The sequence below is a fragment of the Lipophrys pholis genome, assembly GCF_963383615.2.
Source record: "Lipophrys pholis genome assembly, chromosome: 6".
Lineage (NCBI taxonomy): Eukaryota > Metazoa > Chordata > Actinopteri > Blenniiformes > Blenniidae > Lipophrys > Lipophrys pholis.
In genome coordinates this window covers 20,351,807-20,376,725 of record NC_137629.1, presented here as the reverse complement: position 1 = coordinate 20,376,725, position 24,919 = coordinate 20,351,807, and the positions used below count along the sequence as shown (strand labels likewise).

General features: G+C 41.4%; 1 protein-coding gene across 1 annotated transcript in view; it reads left to right on the top strand.

Annotated features, from left to right (window-relative positions):
* gria1a (glutamate receptor, ionotropic, AMPA 1a) overlaps positions 1 to 24,919 on the top strand; it is a gene marked incomplete at its 3' end in the record, with an annotated part of 76,981 nt that overhangs the window by 47,022 nt on the left and 5,040 nt on the right. The window contains exons 12-14 of the mRNA XM_080466170.1: positions 15,705 to 15,903; positions 18,838 to 19,085; positions 21,807 to 21,921. Of these exons, the coding sequence (XP_080322296.1) occupies positions 15,705 to 15,903; positions 18,838 to 19,085; positions 21,807 to 21,921 (562 nt within the window). The remainder of the gene's footprint in view (positions 1 to 15,704; positions 15,904 to 18,837; positions 19,086 to 21,806; positions 21,922 to 24,919) is intronic.

Genomic DNA, 24,919 nt, shown 5'->3' with positions numbered 1-24,919 from the left:
TCTGTCTTTTTCTTGAGTCACTCTGACAGAATTCAAGGAATAAATAAGGCGAGCTAAAACAAAACACCACATGTTGGTGAGCGAGCGCAGCGACACCGGCATGGGATCTTGAAAACCAACACAGTGAATGTTTCACCCCGCTGAATGCTGCCCTGAAGGAAACATCCTACCCTTGAAAATTTGGGTGACCCAGTTGCTCTAGTTAGCGCGGCTCGCGTTCACACGCGGAGGTGCATGTTGCTGTATCTGCTGGAGGGCTGCGAGTTCCTGCTAGATTTAAAAGGACGTGCAATGCTGCGGCTGTGTTTTGTCAGATGAAAGCAAGAGTACTCGTAACGTTTCAGATCCACTTTCATATGAGCACGATGCAGCCCTACATTTGATTAAAAAAAAAAATTTGGGTGCTTTTATATTCTTGTATATGAGCATGTGCTCATTTTGTATTTATTTATACAGTCATTTATTCATGTTGTCATCGATTTGTGTGTTTTCTATCCATTTTTAACAGCCTGTTTCAAATAGACATGAATTTGATTTATTGAGGTTTATGTCAAACACAGCATATAAACAACACAACCAGAAAAGAAATATTTTAGTCGTCACATGTTGGGAACCCAGGCTTGAATTCCAATTGCAACATGAAGGAAATTTACATACATACATACATACATACATACATACATACATACATACATACATACATACATACATACATACATACATACATACATACATACATACATACATACATACATACATACATACATACATACACACAACTGTGTTTTTAATGTTTAACATTGTTATTTTAATTATATGATACAATTCAAAGCTTATAAAGAGAATTTTAAATCGTTTATATTTTGTAGAAGCAAAACTATCAACATGAAAATATACCATTATTTATATATTGCTTTTGCTGCGCAGAAATTAAATGTTTTAGATTGTTGGGACTCTTGGTTTACTGGATTAGCGAGCACCCCGAGGAATATTCAATACTGAATTGGCAGTCAGACTTCTTTCCTACCAATGTGACATTGGGCATAAAATGTAGACTTTTAACAGGAATGAGTTCAAGCCATTTGGTTTGTGAAGTTGCTGACATTTCAGAGCGGGCACTTGTACTGCGCTCATCGCCGTACCTTCATCTCTAAGAGGTGAGAACAAAATGTTAGAAAGGTGCATTCTGCTTCAAGGGAGGCTGCTGGAGGCACTGCGCTCCTCATGGTTCCCCATTTATTCACAGACAAAAGGCCAAGGAACAACACTGATGATCCACTCTGTCCTGTATTCATCAGCGGGCGTGTTTAATGTCCATGCCTGCCTGCATATCGGAGTGCGTGTCTATATGTGTGAGGCTGAAACACTTATTTCAATTTTTCTTTGTCTAATATCTAACAATGTGTGCTAAGATTGATCTACATGTATCTGGGCTCTGTGTGTGTGCTCCTACAATGTGTTAATTGATGTTCGTAATCCTTCGTGTGATGTGGCGCATTAACGTGTACAGTACGTGTGTGTGTGTGTGTGTGTGTGTGTGTGTGTGTGTGTGTGTGTGTGTGTGTGTGTGTGTGTGTGTGTGTGTGTGTGTGTGTGTGTGTGTGTGTGTGTGTGTGTGAGACCCACTTCTCTCCTTGCTATTTATTCTGTGTGAGACCTTGTTTACTGTGCTCTTTCTAAATGTCAGCACTGTCAGTCAGGCCCTCCAATAAGCCCCGGTCCGTGCTGTTGGGCCCTCCTCGTGTTTATCTCTGCAGACAGGTGGACTCTGAGAGTGTGACCCACACACACACACACACATGCACACAAGCACACTTCATCCATCCATTCATTCATCCATTTACTTGCTCCTCTTTTCATCCTTCCTCTCCTGCTCTCCATCCTTTGGCGATCTCTCAGCCTCGTTCAGTGGTTGTGTGCGGTGAGGGACTTTATCACATGCAGCAGCCTCCTTCTTGTATGTCATAGTTTTAGCAATGCCTGTGAGATGGGAGGCAGGTGCTCAGAAAACACACACAAAATGGGAGTGTTTTTTTTTTTTAACATTTTTAACAGTAATACTGCTGTTTGCCTTTGGCTTTGGTAAATACTCCCCCACCGCAACCATCAAAGTGGTAAACAGGATTTCAAATCACGGCAATGCAACTTTTGAGGCTTTTTAAGAAGTGTAATGTGATTAATGCACTTAAAATGTGAATTTAAATCTTCCAAAATGCAAACGAAAAAAGCTGCTATGAGATGGTACATCTGGATGGTTTTGTAGAAACATTCCTCATGCAACAGCAATCAAACTTCGTAAACCAAAGTATTTTTATACCTTGTCCCTGACCATAAAGGCACAGTGCAAGCAGCAGCATATACTATCAGCAGGAGTTACTACCATAAATGACATGACAGTATATTTCCATATGCGTCTTACCAGGAATTGAAGTGAAAAGAGTGTGGATATCTGACGTTTTTCTAGAAAATGCATTTTGAGATGTTTATGTCGGTACGTGAATGTGCGCATGTCGCATGGCCCGTGGCGTTGTCTCCACTCCTCTGTGCCCATGTGGTTCCCCTCACATGATTGTAGAATAAAATATATCAGCTCTGTCACTCACACCCTGCCTGCCGCAACAGCAATGTTTCAGCCTGGCAGTCAGAATCATTTCATAATGGACCATGTAGTATGTAGTTATGGTAACCTGGGTAGACTCTGTCTGCTTCAAACTGACTTTTTTTTGTCAGACAGCAATGTTTGTTTATCTTTTAGCTGTGCTAAACAAAAGAGGGGAAACACTTTTGAGTACTTTTATTTTGTTTACTTGAGGAATTTTCATGTGGACCTGAGATTACAATTGTTGATTCATATCTTGGCGGCTGTAACTCGGTATGGAGGCCTCTGGGACTTTGTACTTCGCTCTCGAGTGTTGCCTAAAGTGACAAGTTATTGTTTGAAATTACAAACATGTACAAGTTCATTCAGTTGCATCTGATCCCTCAACTGCCTCCTTCAATGTAAATATGAGCACTACCTCACTGATACAAAGACAGCGCTGTTTGTTCTTCCTCATGGTTGATCATTTTGAAAACATGTTGTCTTTCTACCTGAAACCTGTTAAATTACACGTTTGTTACATATTTTCCCAGATTCTCAGTTTGAAACAATCCATCTGTGGTTTATGTTTTCATCCAACTCATGAAAGCAGCTCCTGCCGACAAACACTTGTCATTTTACTCAGCGGCATCAGCAATGACTTACTACAATTAGAATTTTTGTCACAGAGGGTAAAAGTCCTGTTTATCCTCCGGACTACTGAAATGTCATATGAAAGTGAATCCAGACAGACACAACCTCGAACTCTCAGAGGTTCTTGATGTTCAAGATCCAGTGAGATGGGATGCCAACTTATTAATCTGACTCATAGCAGATGGCTTAAAAACAAAACATTTTCTATTTGATGAAGGTGTTGTTCTTGCCATCCATTCCCTGCCTCTTGTCATCATTACCCAATGACTTACTGAACGGGAGCAATCAATAGGACCATAAATATCATATGAGCTCATCAGTTAAGGTCCACATTATTACATGAGCAGGAGATTATAGTAATTGGTGTTTATACAAGTTACTGAAAATTGTGCTTGATTCCAGTTCCTAGTAGGGCTGCACAATAAAATGTAAATTTATTGTCATCGCAACATTAACGTGCACAATATGCAAATAGCAAAAGGCTCAATGGGCTGAGATATAATATGTCTCCATACACTGTGTGTCCGTGCTCAGCTTCTCATCGGAAGAAACACAGTCAAAAGGGGGAGCCCAATCACAGCCAGTGTAAACTATGGGCAGGAGATAGAACACTGTTATTTGGGAACAAATCTCAAACCACAAAGACAATAGAAAACCATATCATCCTACTCAACAGGATTATGGCATGTTCAGGAGTTCACCGAGCTTCGATATCAATTTATACACTTCCGGACTGCAGCCTTCTTTAAAGTAGAGTACACCCTGGACAGGTAATCAGTTATTAGTTACTTCTTTGTAAAGTAGTGGAGTTAATTACTGAAAAAAAGTCCCTTCAATTTCTACCATAGGATTTTAGGAAACGTGTCTTGACGATTAAAAAATATATATCTTTACCACTCAACAGTTTGCTTTGGTTGCGAAGGTCAATGGTCATTCACACCCAGGAGTGTAATCTATATATAACTATGGCGGTCTCCATAGTTGAATGTTTGAGTTTGAATGGCTCAATAATGTGCATTTAACTGTATTGTTGTGGTGTCGCTGTGACACAATAGCTGAGCTGTCAGCACTGTGTGGGTCAGTCCGATGACTGTCTCACTCTGCAAGTTCCGCAGAAGTTACATCACTTAAATGGAAGCCAAACAATGGAGCATGCATGTAATTTTGGTCCTTTTGAAATAATGAGTTGATAATTAAACGCCACTATTTTCAACTGTAAGCATCCCACAGACCGTGCCCATGGGAGACAGCTTTCAGCAAGCATGTGGCACTTTGTAGAACTTCATTTCCTGAAAGAAACAGATTTATTGAGAGATATTGACAAGGAGGAGAAACAGCAAGTAAACAGCTGAAATGTGGCAAAGACATGCACACAGGAGCAGACCCCTCTCTATTAGGGGGGTTAATACACCACAGCACCTGTGAGCACAGGCTAATGATACTGTTACTGACAGTGCGACATCTTTGGTGTTGCGGTCCATAGGACTGAATTAATTCAGATTAATAAAAAGAAAAAAGTTCTGCTCCATTCAAACAGACGTTTAGTGGTAAAGCAAATATTAAGACAGACCCAAAGCTTAAAACGCCACAGCTTAGGGCTTGCTCAGTGATGGACCAGAGAGACGGCAACTCCACAGCTGCATCACGTACAGTGTAATGGGAAAGTCTTTTTGACTGTTTTGTTATATTATTATAATGATGGCCTACTATAATGTTGCTTACAAAATGGTTGCATTACAGTAATTCATTGCTTTATAACTTGATTTTTTTTATTGTCAATTTAAGTGTCTGCATTGCTGTGGATTCACCGGAGTTGCATAATTCTCCTAAACATGGATAATCTTGACTGATATGGGGACAGAATCAACAGGAGGTCAGTAAAGGCCTGGATTGCTTAGTTTTATTCAGGAGACTCACTCTCAAGCAGCCTCGTCTCTTCACTCAATGCTTCAAGTGACTCTGTCATTGAGGGATGGAATAAATTTTATCCTTCATTTTGTATCAGTCCAAAAATCCTCCACGGACGCTCAACAGGGTCAAGATGTGGTAACTGCGGCAGACATACGTTTTGTTATCATCAAACTCTTCAGGTACCCTTCTCATCCTGTGGATGAGAGCAATGTCATCCTGGATTAGCTCGCTCCCATCTGGCTGGAAATAGTCTCATCAAAGGATGAAGGTGACAGTTTAGAACAAGTTCAGATTGATTTTTTGCGGACCCTTGTCTTTGATCAGACAAATCGACAAGAAGGACACGATATTAATCACCCTCACTATATGCATCAAGCATGCAGATTTTCTTTGGAGTCATCTGTTTATATATTTTAGAACTACTTTATGCAAGTTTACCCCAGCTGTCATTGAGTGAAAAGTTACCGGACTAATACAGAACGACAAACAATCAGGAGAACATCAATTCACTTTCTTTGTATGTTGCACATGCAATGACAACAGAGGCATTTTGTTGAGAATGTACATTAAAATCATGTCCCCTCACTGTAACATCAGACTGCGAACCAATGCTCCATCATTTGAATATTAGTTTATTCACATTGAGGAGAGACAGTTCTATTAGAAAAGGGTTTGGGAAGTCAGACGTCCTTGAACGCGTCACCATGGTGAGCATTCAAAATGTTCTCTGCCTGCAAATGTCTGAGCACTTCCTGATAATAAAACTTTGATAAATAGAAAAGGACAATAAAACTTTTGGAGGGTATCTCGTTCAGCCAAAATCTTTCGGTTTTCTTCAACCCGGCACTCGTTTGTGTCCTCCAAAGAAAATGAAGTGACACTATCTGAACAAGACAAAACTGATGCAGACGTGCGACCTTCTAACAATTGTGTGTGTAATAACTTAGCATTAGGATTTGTTTGTGTTACATTTATCTTTCTTTTTTACTTTTGTTCGCCTTTATTAATGCGTGTTTGGTTGCACTGCAGAGATTTCAGTTTTTCCTCGCCATGATTAAGTCTGCATTTGCCCAGTATAGACGAATGGCGGACAGTTAATTTATCCACAGCGTCACATGACACACTGCGGCGGGCCAAGCCATTATTTCTTCTCAATTCTGCTTAATATAAATATACATTCCAATAAAAAAAAAAAAAAGAAAACAGTATGCTACATGGATAATGATAAGCTCTTTTTCCTCTTCTGCATCAGTTAAATCTATTTTTGCATGTTCTGTTTCGGAATGGTAATTCAACCAGCAAATAACAGTGAAGGCAGGGAAAAGTGCAAGCATGAGCGACGTACAGACATACACTGAAAAGATCAAGCTCGCACCTTCGAATACAAAGCAGAGCAAATGCATTTGCAGGCATCATGGCCACATATTCGGTTTTGATTCATAATTTCTCTTTTGCCGCTCACAGGAGGTCTGACGTAGAGCAAAATATCAAATCACCTTTTTGTTGCGCATGTGACAGTTTCTAAAAAGCCCAATCAATTCTTTAGTCTACAGGTGATAATAGGAGGAATATCTGAACATGCATATTGACATCCCAAACTTTATTCAAATACTTTCAAATAAAATATTAAAGGCCTGCATGGAGTTTCGACAGTGATACTGTGTCCCAAAGCTGCAAAAAAGTGATTGTTTTTTATTTTATGATCAAGAAATGTATTATTATTCCACTTGAATCAGTTCAGTATCACACTCTTTTATTTACTTGTTATTGTTGTCCTAAACAAGCAATTAGATTGTGTTACACAGCACCGAGTTATGTAACCGCAGAGTTCGTGCTGCTATAAGACAGTTGAGGAAATTTGGTAGGGAGGGATGATTTATTCATAAAGAGGCTGTTCACATTGGTTCGTGGCACAACTGATGTTTTATTTATCTGCAGATCGCATGAAGGCAACTTTTGATCATACATGCAAGCACACTCGCTAACAGAAACCAGCGACGTGTACACACACACACACACACACACACACACACTCCCACTGGAGTGTCACACTTTGTACGCAGACAAAGACACCGTCCCCTCAGAGACGCAGTTATATTCTGTCAAATCAGTTACACATATGTTTCCCGATGCAGAAGGGGGATTTAGCTGTAATCAAGCTGTGACAGTGAATGCATTTACTTTCCTGTAACTGTGAATTACAAACCAAGCCGAGGGGCCGCATGGGAAATCTGCCTGGACCAGCTCAAACTGACAGGTTGAGTGGAAAGATGTGCACCGGGATGTTTAGGGGCTTATCAGTCGAGCCTCAAGTCCACTCGAATGTGAGTAAAAAAAAAAAAAGAGGGAACGTAATAAGAGGGTTTTTCTTTTCTTGTAATCGTCCGACTAAAGGGGTGGAATGAAAGACAGCAAGAGAGAGAGGAGGGGAAGGGAGATGACTAAAGTCTCTCTCAGCTCGGCTGTACTGTTTGGAGCGCAGAAGATGCTGCCATGGCAACCGCAAAGAGACGCAGTTTTTCTTTTCTTTTCTTTTTTTTTTTTTTTCAGAGCAGTGCAGCTTCCCGTCAAGTGTCTTTGATGTGTGAATTTGCACTCGAACGCACATACATGTCACCTTTTTGTGCTTTTAAACAGTCAGATTGAATGCTCCATGAGTCCGTCCATGCCTGCGTGCGTGCGTGTTGACGGTATTGATTTTCAGCGAGCAGATGTGATGTATCTGCGTTTGGAGTCCTGATTTTCTTGCCGGAGTGACTAAGAGGCTTTGCGTATGTGTGTGGGCGCGGAGCGAGCGCTCTCACAGCCTGCCAGCACTGACTTCTCTCAGGTTACGTGAGGGGAGGACAGCATCCATGATATCATTCAATAGACACGTGTACATCGGCAGATACGACAATCGGTTGTATCTGAACTGCATCGATCCCTCGGCTCTGACTCTCAGCTCAGTCCGCTTGTGTGCGTTCAAAGGGTGCCGTAAAGCTGATGCGTAACTTCACTGCCTCCTGGATTGAGCAATAAAACAAAGCATTTTTAAATGTAAAAGCTCCTGTCAGAATATTCCATAGTGTCGTTGAATTTAATTACCAGCTTGTGGTGTGTTTGCTTCGGGGTGGTGTCATTATCATAATATTCTGTTTTCGACTCAACGGCATGGTAATCCTGACCTTTACAGGGATGGAGCGAAGGGGGGGGGGTTGCTTTAATAAATCATTATTTTTGGCTCCGTGCTTAGAGCCTGCATGTTAGTGAGGCCTTGGAGATGAAAGCACACCGAAATAATACAATTTAATAATCGTGAGACTCTGCAAACAATAGCACGCGCAAACAAAAGCCAAAAAAAAATTAAATAAAAAAAATACAAACCCACGACTTTTTGCAACAATGTTACCCATCACATGTTCCCCTCCCAGTTTAGCAACTTCAAGACATAAAACAAGCATTTACCACCCAGAAGCATTGAACAAGTGCACAAGTGCATCTGCTTAAAGAAAGTGTCTGTTGCTTCCTGTGTCCTGATGTGCACTGAAAGCATTGTGTGCGGCACATCAAACCAATTTTGCACGTCAGCTTTGAGCTTCGTTTTCCAGAGCTGTGGCAGAGGACCAGAGCTGCCCCTTATGCATGTGATTTCGGGAGCCACAGTGGCCTATATGGATACAGAATTAAACATGAAAAGGTAATTACAATTATAAATACTTTATTCTGGTTAATTATCCCGACTCGCCCATATTGTTATGCATATTTTTACCCACCCGTGTTTGCTTCCGTGGACACTATGGGAAATCAGGGGCTTAATAAAACTTTTATCAACTCATAACATTTACAAGCAGCAAAGGCATACTCGAGGAACTGCTAATTAACAAAAGCCCCTTGAAGGTAAGTCAGCAAACTGAAAGGGCCGTTAAACCAGCAGAGATGTATGGACAATTTAATTTAAGCCTCGCTGGTGCACGGCTCCAAATAGTGCACGGAATAATTATATTTTGGTTGTGATTTCATCGAAATGTGATGAAGCAGCAGCCCGTCATCCTCTGCCTGCATTACAAATGCATTGGATGATTCACCTCAATTAGTGTAGCTTGTTTTTAAACCTTTGGCTCCCCCACGAGAAAATACAAATGGTGTGTACGCACACACACAATCAACGTATACACTTATAGAACTGCTGATAGAGTGACCTCCGGCTTCATTATTATTTCCCAAATACTTTGATTTTGAAGAAATAACTTTGCTGAAGACCAAAGTTGCATGCACAGTCTTTCTTCTTGTTTTGTTTATTTGTGAACGCTCTCGTCACAAATATTGCCCGAGTGTGAATTTATGTTTTCATACTTCTGTCATTGTTTTTCTTGTCCTTAGAGCCGGGTTTACATAAGGCATTTACACCTATTCGTCACAGCAGGAGCCAATGAGTCGGTATAAATTTTGCTGACACTTTAGATTCGGTTGTTATTACGTGTTGATCACCTCTCTCAATGTATGTTGGCTCTATCTGGAGGCATTAATGCTTTTATGGATGAAGTTTCCTCACAGGTTCCATTTTCCTACTCCTACATTTTGTCTTCTGCATTGGCTGGCACAAAATAAATGTCTCCAGACATATTGGGAGTGGCGGGTGGTGGTGCCCACTCATTTAGAACATACAGCTGTCTGGATCATTTTTAATAGGCAAAAAAAAAAAAAAAAGCATTGTAGCAGAAAACTCCTTTTCCATCCATGATTTGTCTTAGAATCACACCATAATTAGAGGCCATTTTCTTTCTCGTTTAAACCTCTGTAATTCCTAATCCATTGTAATGTGGCCATTACTGGCTCATTTTTTACACTCGCTAAAGTCATTAGTCATTGCTAATTACCATATCGAAAAGAAGAGGCCAGCCAGGGGAATTCTAATGAGAGTTTAGCACTACAGCAGATTCCCGGGGAGCTGTGGGTGGAGATCATATAGCTCCAGATCTGAGATGGTCCAATGCACGTTGTTTCCCGCCCCTGACTCTCTGCTTTGCATTCCTGGCCAAATGAGTCAAACACTGGAATAGTAGGTACATTTCTCATCTGCTCCTTCTGGATGGATACATGCTAATGTGTGAGGTCACGTTCTTGACCAAGCATCTGCCCACTTCCAACCACATCAAGGACAGCAGTGATAATAATTCTCCTGCATGTGGGTGCCAAGTCTGAAGGATTACTGGGTTCCATACGCCTGCAAAGTTGAACTCCGGGGTGCAAAAACCCACCCAGATAATGAAACACCTACTCGGCATCCTTGTAGCAGGGACGCAAACTTTTCCCTCAAGCCAAGGGACAATTTTTTTGTTTAATGCCAGACACCCTCATTTCTGGTATATTTCATAATGAATGATAGATTCTCTGTAGTTTCTATATATGTAGCTTCCGATTGTCATGCCTTTTGCACACATGCTTTTGCACTATAACTTATGATCAAAAATATATTTTTTAACAATGACATTGCATTAGATCCTTTTTTTTAAAGAAAGGTGTCATAATAAAATGTATTACTTACACCACAGGCAGCATAGTGATTTTGTGGTTTTCAGGTGCATCAACCTGTCCAGGGTGTACCTTGCCTTCAGCTACTGTCAACTGGGAGTGACACAGAGCACGTGCCACCTCAAGTTGGATAAAGTAGCAAAGAAGATGCGTACCTATTCCTTTATCGATCAATATATCGATTGAGAAGGCATGCTGGACAAGCCCGAGTGATGACCGCCTCAAATGTTGACCTGACATGACATAGTGAAAGTAGATCTGAATGCTCGTGGCGATCTGAATGCTCGTGGCAAAAAAAGAAGATTGAGAAAGTACAACTTTTGTTTTCTTGCTGAAAGCTTAATCTGAGGTGCCCCGGTGACCTTGTTTCAGAAGATGTGGTAATCTCAGCATTCCTGATTTGAGAGCTGCTGCTGTCTTTGATTGCGTGACGTCCCTCCCCTCTGTCCCCTCAGAAAGGTTAAAAAAAAACACACACAAAAAAAAAACCGCACTGCTTCAAAAAAAAATACACCACTGACTAAAGCTAGCTTGACATTTATTTGGTGTTAACATATGCATATTTAATACGCAATTCAAATTTTTGAAAATGCTTTTCAACCAAGCTTAAAATAACTGTGCTCTCTGCTGTTTTTTTAAAAAAAAAATTATTTCCAAGATGTAAATCAATGATGATGTGGAACAGAGAGAACTACATAAAGCCTGTGTTTTTGGATGTGTTCACTCTTGCCACTGTAACGATTGCTGTGTTGCTGCTGTCCATTAGTTAAGTGTGAAAACTGGCATCGGCACCCCGGAGCGCACCAAACAACCCGACCAAGTCCATTTGAAAACAGGTCTCTGAACGCTTGAAAAGGCTCCGTGGTTCTGTTTGATTAAAGTCTGATGGGTGGGACTGTGAGTGCGGACGACCAAAGAGCTGTAAGCAGAGCAAACATCAAACGTGACAGACTTTAGAAGGGCTGTATGCTCCTCCAGTTTATCATAATAAATGTGCATAACGGAGGAATTGCCTGTTTTGATATCTTGATTTTGTGAGCTGATGATGAGGTCTCAGCTGGTAAATATCCATACACATGACTGTGTGAGCGAGAAGGGAACCAGACCAGAGTGCAAACACTTTCTAAAAGTTCTTTTTTATTTTGCAATGATGTCCTTGTTTGTTACCAGACTGTTCACTGCAGCACTTCTGTGTTATGCATATACGCCGCCATCATTTCTCACTCTGGAGCGCAAGAGTTGCTGCTCCCATTCACATCCCTTTTCTTCACAATGCAATAAAAGAGGCAGACTGAATAATTGATTAATCATTGCTTTAACAAGACTATGAAATTACGGTGCTACTTGGAAGACTTCCCATACAGTAATAAGACAGCGTAGTTAATGCTTCGCCGAGGCACCGAGGTTGGCTGCTGTGCAATAATGCATGAGGAGCGGAAAGTCGGCTCAAAAGGAAGGCAGTTCAAAAGGAAACAAACAGAGACAAACAGGTCTGTGTTTGCCAGTTGCTCTGCTCCACTCGGGAGGAGGGCTGCTGCAGGAGCCCCAACAAACACCCACACACCCACACACACACACATTCTCCTCATCCCAGCAGTCACACAGCAAACGGTGACCCCGTTGTTCGCTTCCACAAAGTCACACAGACACGCAAGCGCACAGTCCTTAGGAGCACATGCATGTTGGTGCGGGTGCGTGCATACTTGAATGCATCAGTGTCTGCGCCAAGGTGCGAGCTATTGTTGTCTTGGCCCAACAAACCCCTGTCAGCCCCCCCTCCCCAGCGCGGGAGGAGACAGGCGAGGAGCACGGTGGAGACGTACGGCAGGTGGAAAAGGGAAAAGGAACAGAGGAGGAGAGGGGAAGAAAAAAGGGATACTGAAAGGAAGGGATTAGACAGCTGTTTACTGCCATCTCTGGAGGCCAGCAGCAGTCAAAGCTTAGGAGTTTGTCTGCCTCTGGTGGTACTATCCAGTTTGCTTTTCATCTCCGCCATTTCTCTCTGCTGCTCCCTCGACTGATTTCGTTTACCCCCAAACCCAGCTTTTTTTTCTCTCCTTTTTCATAGAATACCTTTTTTTTTTTCACCAATATCAGACTGTCTTATGATTTCGAGAGAGTTTGACACTAATAACTAAGCTTGAGCCTGCGATAGCTATTGCAACTCTCAGAAAATAACCTAAATTTTACTGGAAAGTGTAAATGGATCTGTGGTTACAAGAAACTCCGAAATTCCGTTTGAAAATATTCGAATTCAAAAAAAGATCAAATGTAAAACACATTCTGGCGTTTTGCTTTCATACGATCTAAAAATCAGATGCATACTAGATTTGTAATCAGCGGCGTATTATTGCGAGTCAACTTGGATGTGTGTTTAATTGATTTCGGGTTTGCTTTTTTAACATTAGACCTTGGAAATTGCACTTTGATTTTTGTTGTACTTGTACAATGAGAGTGAAAACACTCTCTTCCATTCAGATGATTTATTGCAAAGTTCACAGCTTCTCTGTCATGTGCGCTCAGCAACGAAGATCAACAAAGGCTTTGCAGTCAATTTGCATTTGATCAAACTCTGAAATGAAAATTTTTGGTTGGATGCATATTTCATTTTTAGCTTTCTCTCTCTCTCTCTCTCTCTCTCTCTCTCTCTCTCTCTCTCTCTCGCTCTCTCTCTCTCTCTCTCTCTCTCTCTCTCTTGCAGTCTGCATGTTCTCACGCAGACAGTGTGGGTTTTCTTAATATTCCGGTTTTCTCCTGCGCTTCAAAGACATGATCGTTTTATAAATTTGTTACTCTAAACTGCCTATATTTGTGCATGTTTGTTTGTGTCCTTAGTTTGTGAGATAAAGCCGGTGCAGAATATGGATTAATGCACTGAGGCCATGACTCATAATAAAGTGAGTCCAAAAGAAAAAGAAAAAAAAAAAAAAAACCTCAGAAGCTTAGTTAACAGTTTGTATGTCCCCTAGTAAACCGCTGATTACTGGCAGTGCTGCCCAGCAAACCTTTAACTCCCTTCATGAAATGTATCTCTGGAGTTACGTATTCCCTGCACGTTGCAGATGTCTTCGTGATCTGATACCCGACTCAAATGGACGTGTTGTAATCAAGCTCTGCAGCAGCCTGATAATAATCCCTTCATTTGATAGCGTGCTATTTTCTATCCTTACAGCCCATTATTTCTAACTGCAATAGAAGCACCTCCAGGTAAAAAGTGAATTTTTGTGGACTTGGTGAGTCATGTTTGAGTCATGTTTGAGTCATGTTTGATTAATTCAATTAATGTGAAGATAAAGTAATATCAACAATAGAAACAATAATCTCACAGAATCACTCATAAATCCATCTTCTGTTTATTTCACTTAGGATCACAAGGAGCTGGAGGCAGGGTGCACACTGCACAGAATATACCACACACACACACCAACTAGCAATTAGAGTTGCCAGTTAACCTCGAGCATGTACTTTAAGACGGTGAGGCGAAACCAGAGTACCCATTAAGAAACCAATAAAACAGAAAAAAAAAACAAAAAACATAACATGTAAACACCATCTAGAAAGGCCCGCAGGATCAACAAAATTTGAATCTTTCATTTGTTCTTAAAACACTTTTAATGTTAAAGTTTATGTCCTGTTTCTCTTATCTTTTTTAGAGAGTATGCACAGGTGCTTTTAATCTTTCCTAAATGTGAACATCATTTTGATTGTAGCCATTTTTGATCATTCAAGTAGGTTCAGTACAAACTGCCTTGAAAAACACAGATATCACGGAGGGAAAACCTGAAGGGTGCTTGGTGGAAAGAAGGTCGGAGCATCAAGAAGTGTGGATTATTTTTTTTTGTTGTTGCAGAGAGAATCAACCACTTGCCTGTGAGCAATTTGCTGCAATACTGAATATTCACTGAGGAAAAGCATGTTGCTTTTTTCCCCTCTGCTCAGTCAAAGCTTAACCTCACCCACATTCATCTGAGCACTGATCAGTGAAAGAGTCAAAACACCACACGCACACGCAGACACGCACGAGCACACACACGCACACACACGCACGCACACACACGCACGCACACACACACACACACACACACACACACACACACACACACACACACACACACACACACACACACACACACACACACACACACGCAGACAGCTCTGCACTCCCCCAGTTGTTTTTCAAAGGCTCTGCATCCATTCTATTTGCTGTTCGCTCTCTCCGTGGCTGCTCTTTCATCATCCACCCATCATCTGAAAAGCATCTTAAATGATTATGTTTTGGCTTCTCCTTTTATTCCCCCCCCCCCCTTCTCTCCATATGTAATCTCGCCTTCATGTTCATGCTCCATTTGGCTTGACGGTACAAAGGTGAATCATAAAAGCCTTTTTTGTTTGAGATTTGTGTCGTTTTCGTTGCGTAAGCTGAGCCCCTCGGTGGCTCTGCGCTTGTCGGGGAACCGATACGTAGCGCAACATCATTTCTGCTGTTGCTGTGCGGGCTGGCTTCTCCTGAGGTGAAGAGACGCTCACAGGGGAAAGACAGGGATTTGACTCAGGGGATTTTTGCCTACAGTTGATTTATTTTATTATTATTATTATTATTATTCTATTTATTTGTTTTTTCTGGAAGTGCAATATGAGCGCTGGTTAAGTGTCCTCCTCTCTTTATTAATCCCCAACAATTAATGCAAATGGTTCCATGAAACGTATTGCCGTCTTTCTTAAAGTGAGATTAATACATCAGGCAGGAAACTGAGTGGGCCTTTGTGGTCCCGGTTATCTTTCCTTAGCAGATTGGACTAAGCTCTTCAAGCCTGGTGGAATGAAGACTGAGTGAGTGTGATGCAATGTAGGTCATGTGGATGGTTTTAACATTGCAAGGTTTTTAGATTGCTCTCCTTGATTGTACATTAAATTAGGCATGAGGAAATAAGGCTAATGCTATTTGTTTCTCCAGGCCCTCCGCTGAAGTATAATTGATTCTGTCTGGGTTTGTTGTGTGCATGCCTATTACGGACCAGCCAACAACATCCTGTCCTTCTGTTTTTAGCTCCCTGTCAGGCCGCATTGTCGGAGGCGTGTGGTGGTTCTTCACTCTCATCATCATCTCCTCCTATACTGCCAACCTGGCTGCCTTCCTGACCGTGGAGAGGATGGTGTCCCCTATAGAGAGCGCCGAGGATTTGGCGAAGCAGACGGAGATCGCCTATGGAACGCTGGATGCCGGCTCCACCAAAGAGTTCTTCAGGGTGAGCAAGCCACAGTTACACTTTTGCTCTACTTATTACTGTTTGGGCAAACTTCTGTGGCAAATCTGTTGCATTTTCCCGGGTCTGCATCAGAGAAAAAACCCACTTGTGTAGTGCCAGTGAAAACTGGCAGGACTGAATACAACTCAGTGAACAATCACATTAATACCAGTGAGATGAGATTAGGAACAGCAACACTGGATTACGTACGTACATGCTTCACTCGTGACAAGCGGCACGGAAAACTACTCCTGACAAATGCAGACATTGAATTGTTGTTGTTTTTTTTCTTTTAATTACTACGATGGGTTTTTGCATTTATCAGTTAATTAGTTAAATCACATCTGGTTTTGCCATAATTGCAGTGATTTGTGTTTGCATCTTTCAACTATTTACTGCAGCTTATTGCTTGGAGAATATGTTACATGCAAGTGCTCACAATGGTCAATGGTTTTCACCTTTATTGTGCCTTTTCAACAGTTTGAGCCACCCCAAAGCGCTTTACACTGTTAACCACTTTCACAGCCATGCAAGGCGCCCAATCCATCCATTGGGAGCGATTTGGGATTCAGTGTCTTGCTCAAGGAGTACGTGGACAGGTGGAGAATCGAACCAGCACCTTCCATTGAGAGACCACCACTCTGATCAATCAGATTGATTGTCTTAGGGTTAGGGTGAGAATGAATGAATATATTTATAAAATAGGCTGTAATAAGCACGATACGTAGGACGGTTGTAAGCTTTATATTCAGAATGATCTTTTTTTTCTCAGTTAATACAATAAGGCTTTCATGTAACATATGTTAGCATATATGACAGACTATGAGGGATGTCACACACAAACAGGAGTATTCAGATGATGCTTTTGCATGCATTGACACTTAATAATTTGGTGGAGTGCAAACATGTCAGCACATTACAGCAGTTAAATCAGAATTTTTCAAAGCGAAAAATGCAATATGTCATGAAGCCAAAGCTATGGGAACAAACAAGAGCAACAGAGAAGATTCAGAAAATATTGTGAGACCTAAGAAGGACTTGAACAGAGAATATATCTGAAAATAACGTCTGCAGATGAAACTCAGGATGGGCCGGCTGAGGAAATGCCTTTCACCACAAAACAACAGTGGCACCTCTTGTAGATGTTGACCAGATTTTTTTTCTCCTCTTTGCATGCAGATACGATCATTCAGCATTATCAGTTGTTGTAAATTCATTTGTTTGCATAAAGTCCTTCCAGTGTTTTGTGCGCTCGGGCACACGCTTTAGATAAGCCATATTCATGGAGTCAAACACCCTCCATTGTGTTATATTCCAAGTTTGTTCTCAGATAGGCTTCCACATGTGTGTTTGCACCCAATTTCATACTTTTTTTTTTTTTTAATGAGCACATCATTCCCACTCAGTCCATTACTGAGTTAAAAAGCTGCCGATCGGTGAAATGTTGCGGCTGGAGAGCGTGAGTTTGAAATCAAATGTGCGAATGCGTGTTGAATTGGCAGCTCTGCATCGCGTCAGTTTAAGGCACAGATGTAACTGAGCTCGCTTGCTGGTAACAGGCCTCCATAGTGTTTCAGTTAAAAGCTGAAGGGGAGCAGACGAAGCATCTTTCCCCGACAGGAATGCAGCCAGGGACCTGGAGAGCTTCAGAGTGAAGCACTCCAGCACAACACTTTACCGGCATCAGCACAGAAATGACTAACAGCACCATTATCATTATATAACGGGCTTGAATGTCTTCTTTATGGGTACGAAGAGGCGTCTTAATTTAGCATCAACCCTAATTTCCTCACTCTTGTTTTATTAATCACATTTTATTCAAAGAGTGTGTGAGAAATTTAATTTTCATTCAATGTCACCATATTGCAAAGATAGCCTTATTTTTTTATATTATGAATCGGGACAAAAGGGTGTCATTACCAGAGAGTTCTCAACTTAAATTCTCTAAACTATTTAGTTGGATGCACAAAGAAAGCGCTCCCTAGCATTTTCAATTTTGCATTTCAGCCGTCACTGTTCTCCAAAGAGACACGCTGAACTTCATGTTTCTTCACACTAATCGCTGCCTCCAGATGTAGAAAACCAGATTATCTCTTGTTGAGTTTTCTTGCTAAGAGCAGGGTAGGTGGTGACATTAGTCACTTGCTCAAAGCGAACGCTTCATCACTTACACTTCTGTGTACTGGGGGTCTATTAAAAGTAACCAGGTAAGAGCGCCTGCTGCTTCTCTCGCTCTCTTTCTTTTGTTGGCCAGAACGCGGAGCAGGCATACAAGTGACTCACTGCACCATTTGTTGTCACAAAGTGGCGTTATGAGACAGGGCATCAGAAAAGCTGTTGGTTTCTTATCTTGAGTAGAAATGAGCACATGAAGATGGTGAATGCAAAACAATACACTTACATCTTTGAGATCATTTTATGATTGTTTCTTCCTCACATTGGTTGATTGTATTCAGTCTTTTTTTTGGGTTATTTGTCAACGGCCTACTCTACCATCCCTGCAATTATTTTATATTTTTTTCTAAATGGGGCTTCACATCATATTGCAAATGTATTGTCACTGATGTCAACATTTGAAATATACATATAACAAAAGAAACTCACCATGCATAGTATATTCATGCTCTGCATGTCAACATATTTCACCAATCAGATAGAGACCCGAACTCTAATTTTTATCTCAACATGATTTCATACCCGAAGACAACAGGCCAGAATTCGGAAGCACAAAAGCACAATGATCAAGGGAAACGTACTGAAAACAAAAACTATTCTGCATCTAAAATGTCGCCATGGGGATTTTTGCATGTTTAATATCATACAGTCCTAGTTTTGTTACTCTTTTTAACTTTTTGATTAAATGTGTATTTAATTAAATCCTGTCTCTTTCTCTGCTCTCCCGTCCCTCTGTTGTTAACATTTGGGGCTGCCCAGAGGTCGAAGATTGCTGTGTTTGAGAAAATGTGGTCCTACATGAAGTCTGCCGACCCGTCTGTGTTCGTCCGGACGACGGACGAGGGCGTCATGAGAGTCAGGAAGTCCAAGGGCAAGTATGCCTACCTGCTGGAGTCTACAATGAACGAATACATCGAACAGAGGAAACCTTGTGACACTATGAAGGTGGGAGGGAACCTGGACTCTAAAGGGTATGGAATTGCCACACCGAAGGGCTCCCCTCTCAGGTAAAGCCCTGCTCCTGCAAAGCGGGTGGATAAAAGCCCCTACAGGGGCTTTTATTGAAGCTTGTGTGTGAGAATCATATTCCATCCTCTTTATTTATACATTGACTTTATGCTCACATACATTCTTGGATCAATTCCTTTCTCTTTTTCATGAGATTTCATGCATTTTTATTCAGGTGTGCATTTTTTATTTCTCTCCATAAGAATACCTAATTTCAAGGTCGTGTTCATACATGTAGAAGACATGGACACGTCTTTCACTGCCATCCTTTTTTGTTTTGTTTGCACATGTTGCAAAATCATTCATAGCATCATAAAGTCAGTTTTGACCATTCAAAGCCATGTTGAATTTATTTATGCAGCCAATTCATAGCTGACTTGTGAGCACTAGCAGAAGTGTAAGAGATGCTTCTTTAAGCTCCTCTTGAAGAGGACAGTCCTGCCTCGTAATCACATTCTGAAGCATTTGTACTCCAGTTTTATGCAGTCTGCTTCCAAATTGAAGCATCCCCCAAAACACACAAACAACCAATACAAAATGATAATGTGCATCTCGTAGACCATCCGAACCCCTGAAGTGGCCTTTTTAGTCTTTAAACGATCCATCACACATGGCTACTCTCCCACTAAAGCCAGGGCTCACACCTCCGATGTGATGTCGGTAGAGTTGGACACGTATTTACCACGTTTGATGTGATAATTGACATAATGAACGATAATTCATTCTGGATGTACTTCAGCCCTCGATGTCCAAGAGCAGCAGCTGTCATTTCACATCACATTAACACCTTAACCAACTTCCCATTGATATTTCTCCTGCAACTACAGAGAGTGCAGAAGCGGGTGGCATCTGAGGCTTTTAATGTATCTCTAATAGGCCTAATTTATTTTAATGAAAGGAGCCATATGGGAAGATCTCATTGGAACTCGCTGTGGATTCATTCAGATCCAGTTTGGTCGACAGCCAGAGGTCAGGATAGTTACAAGTGATGTTTCCCAAAGCTTTAGTCACATGCTCTTGTTTTTGAAAGTTTGGACAAATTGCAGAGCATACATCAAACGTGCTGCATTAATGATTCAGTACCAGCGGCACAAACAATCCACTCCCAAGTCATGTCGTTCATTTGGTCCAGACCTACAACATCTGAGGATGGCCCCCGTTATCGCCCTCTCTATGAGTCAATTATTACCTGGATGTGTGTTATTTTCAGTATGCCACCGTGGTCATTCACAGATGCCCCGATACGGAGTTTCATTAGCAGATAACAAACATTCATGATTGGATGAGTACTGCTTAAGCATGCCAATCAGAAAGATTCAAAGTTTTTTCTTTTTTCTTTTTTTTTCTTTTCCAATCATGTCAAAAGAAAATTTCCAATTATGCTCACCAAGATGTTGGCATGTGTGAATGACCCGTTATTTTAAAGAGCCGACTTCAATCATACCTGCAATGCATTGTTAATGAATCTGCTTGAACAGGGTTTAGAATATTAGTTCTGGGCTGATAAGAGATCTGATACCAGTGCTCTCTGAACCATTCGTTATTCACCAATCTCAGGGTTGAATTTGTTCTTTCATATATAGACTGTTACCCATGATGCAGTGCAGGTATGATTTAGCATGCTGGTGAAATAACCATTTGTTTTACAGGTCTTCACAGAGCATGCTTTGCTTTGTCTAACATTTTCTAAGAATCTTTATTGTACTCGCTTCACTTCTACTTGTACTAAATGTCGACCACCTCCATATATTTACCTTGCAGATGTCCCCATCCCACCAACATTCAGTAACTTCTCTTTGCTGCATTTGCTCACCGCAACCGAAGCGGCCAAACTAACGGCCGCCCCACTAGTAACCAGAACATCCATACTTTGAATTCTTTCTCGGACTAAAAGAAAGAAGTCTGAGGTTTTACCGGCCCCGAGCAAACCCGTGTTCCCTACAGCTGCGTTGTGCACTCGAGGTTTGGGACAGAGACTCTTCTGTGTCTACCAGAGAGAGAGAGAGAGGTAGACTATTACCACACCAAATCATCGCACTCCGCAGAAGAATTGACACTGATTCAAAGGAAACAGACAGTCTGGCACAGGCTGTAATCTTCACTTCGCTTATGCAAATTCTGATTGCAGATTCTGCCTTTCTGTGATTTGGTGATGGATAGAATCTTTGTCCTCAGCCGGCCAGCTCTAGGGAATACGCACTCACCAGAAAGAGCGAGAGCTATCAGCGAGGAGATGGTTTGGGTGGCTCCAGCTATAGGTGGTCACTAAATTTCCTTTCAGCTTGTTTAATAACTGAACTTCTTGTTCATTTCCCTGATAGTTCTAAATGAACCAGTACAAGCTTCTATTCCCAAAGATCCTGTTAGATTGAATGTATCGATAGCTTGGTTACCATAGCAATCTGTATGCTGGTGGGGCTGGAAGGAAATTACCACTTGTGTACAGACTTAAGCAGCCAAAGCGTCTCCATTCATATGGATTGTTCTCCCTCCTTCTGATGTACCTGCTTGGTAAAACCTGGCACTACTACTGCACGGGCCCTCAGCATTTCAGCCCATTGCAAGAATACAACTAACACGTGCATCCGAAAGCAGTGCTCCTGCCTCATGTCAGTAGCTACGTGCAGGAGTGTCAGTGTTGTCATGATCACCGCCACCATACAAGTATATTTGTCCCATAGACTGTCTCCTAATTGCTATCATTTTATATTATCTTCAAGAAACCCAGTAAACCTGGCAGTGTTAAAACTGAACGAGCAGGGCCTCTTGGACAAATTGAAAAACAAGTGGTGGTACGACAAGGGAGAATGCGGCAGCGGGGGCGGGGACTCCAAGGTCAGAGCCAGTTTGATAAACCCTGCGGGTAACCCACCACCACCGGGAGTGGGGGCGGGCCAGGGATAGGGGGTAACCGGCAGTTCCCCGCGCTGCACCGCCGCTCCGGCAGCACTTAATCTCTCCGTGGTTCGAGGAAAGAGCAAAGCAAAAGTGCCAAAGGGGGGTGGTGATTATTTGGCCTGCAGGGGAGGAATTTGAACACCACAGAGAGGGGACTTTTTGTATCATGTCTGCTGCTTTACAAGTGAACAGGGGTAGTTGGAATTTGATCAATGATTGCTAATTACACCAGTTAGACCCCTTGTGGCTGGTGATATTACCAGACCACGCGCTTCCAATTTGGGGCTATAGTCAAATTCAAGGCAATTTTCTTTTTGTCAAATTTTGCCTTTTCACATAATAAAAAGCCATTGATGTTGCTTAAAGGAGGGTAAGCAGTGTGTGCCGGTTACCCAAAGTGATATAGTAATACACATCTACTGCCCTAGGGAGCAAGCCAAATAAGATAGATGGAGTATTAATGCATATCACTTTTGACTCTTTCATTTCTAATGGTTTCTATGCTATTTATTGTGAGTGTGTTTGTATGTGGTGTGTGTGTGTGATATGGGTCAGTTTGTGCGCAATTTGCTTTTAATCAAGCTCAAGCATATAAATGTGTGTATGTATTTGCTGCTGTGTGTTTCTGATTTAATAACATAAAATAACATGGTATATAATATGTTATTTATGTTATTTCCTTATGGTTGGAAGAATCCCAGTAAACCTAGCGGTGTTGAAACTCAATGAGCAAGCCGTCTTAGACAAACTGAAAAACAAATGGTGGTACGATAAAGGGGAGTGTGGCAGCAAGGACTCCGGAAGAAAGGTCAGTCTCCACCCCCAAACCCCGTCACCTCACAGCACCTCCCAGCATTACCCCGCCCCAATCCCGAACCAGCCCCGAGTCCAGCCCTCAGCCTCCTATCACACCGAGCGACGCGCCCCATGTGGCTCTGGCAGTACCACCGTATTGGCCTGAATATAAGACGACGGTTTAAAGATAAACACTTTCATCCAAAAAAAAACAACAAGTTGAATATTGCAAACGTTCATAGAATTCAATTCAAACAGCGAAGCTCCCATATAATTCAAATCTATCACACATTAAATGAAATAGTTTTTTGTTTCTTTTTTAAACATATGTATATATCATCGTTTTTCCTTTATTAATCACAGTCATCATTAAAAAGAGTTAAAAAAAAATTCATATTAATGTGGAAGTAGTTGTTTTGGCAATAAACTTAAAATTGGTAAATATTAAATACAATAAAATAGTCAAATAACCTAATCCTGAAAAAAAATCTGATAAATATCTTTTTTAAAGCCAATTTAATATGACTAGTGCAATAAAGTTTAACGAGCAGATGTTCAGGTCTGTTTTTGTAAAAATCTGTTTTATAGGCCATAAAGGTGAATTTTAGTAGACACTCACACTTGGTTTTTTTTGTGCCTTCAGAGAAAACTGTTTGCATTGTGTTGTAGTGCAGAAGCAGATTAGATCTCACACCATATGAATAGTCATTTTCTGCATTCCCGCAAGAAACTGTATTACACAAAATAAATCCATTCGTGAGATAATTGTCATTCACTGCTAATAATTCTGCTGCAAGTGACTTAGATTTTATCGCTCATCATCAAAGCTGCAGTTGTGGTGAGAGGCAGAGTGAGCGAGGGGGGGCCAGTACAACATAATTACTGTTTGGGGGGGGGGGGGAATGTCCCCACAATGATTCCCACTTCTCCGAATGCAGCTTTTTATTTGTGTTGTTAGTTGTTGGTATTCTCTCCTGTTTTTGTTTCTTTTTCTAGTTTCAAAAGGTTTTACTTTGAAAGAAATAGTTCTACTAAAATGTTGGTTTTCACTATGAGAAAACTTAACAGGGCTCATGCAATGACGGCCTCTCATGCCGTGGGATCAAAGACAAGATCCCTGTTCCCCTAAAATCAAACGATCCCACATTTTAATATGTGACTCCCACACACGGCGTCTTATATTTGGGCCAGTACTCTGGTGGTGCTCTGGTGTCTGTTTCTTCCCACTGAAGAGCTTGTGTTGTCAGAGATTTGCTGTTCATTAACAGTGTGTAAATAAATATTGCGTGCGGGTTCCTTTTGGATCGTTACCATGAGTTGTTGCACATACATAGGCTACAGTTCCCATCGAGGTGGAGTAAACCCTCCCCAAATAGATTATCCAACCCTTTACACACACACACACACACACACACACACACACACACACACACACACACACACACACACACACGGACACACACGGACACACAAATAACAAGTGTTATGATAACCTTGGGTTTGTACTGTAGATGAATTATTAATCACTCTCAAAGTAGTTTGTTAGAACACAACTCGCGCCTGAGGAAAAGAATAAATAACTGAATGAAAGGGGTGAAGCCCTTTTCCTCTCTTTGAACTCTTCAAACGTGTCGATCTCTCCGCCCTGCCCCCTGGCCCCTGATCATAACCCCACCCGAGTGCATGTATGGACGCAAACTCTGTCGACTGCTCTAACAACTCCAACTTTTGACCCAAGTATGCCACCCTATGTGCATGCTTCCTGTCATTTATCCACTTTAGAAATATGCTCCCGTCCAGGGAAAGCTTTAGTTTTGAGGGTTCAGATACCTTCAAGAGTACCAGAGTGCCCTTCCTGTCGATCCTGCAGACATGTCAAACCATGTGCTATGAAGTGCTCTGTCTCTTTGTGTATAAATCCTCACGGCAAGAAAATGCATTTCAATACAGATTTGGTAGAAAACCACTAAATATACACTTGCTGTGAGTTGTAATATCGCTCATATAGCTTTCAGCATCAAATAACCCATTCTTCTTAATGAGATGATTTTTTTTTTTTACTATTTCCTCTGTACTCCTATCCTGGATATTTCAAAGCATTTTTATCCTCCCAGTCAGAAATCTCACAAACTTTCTTAAA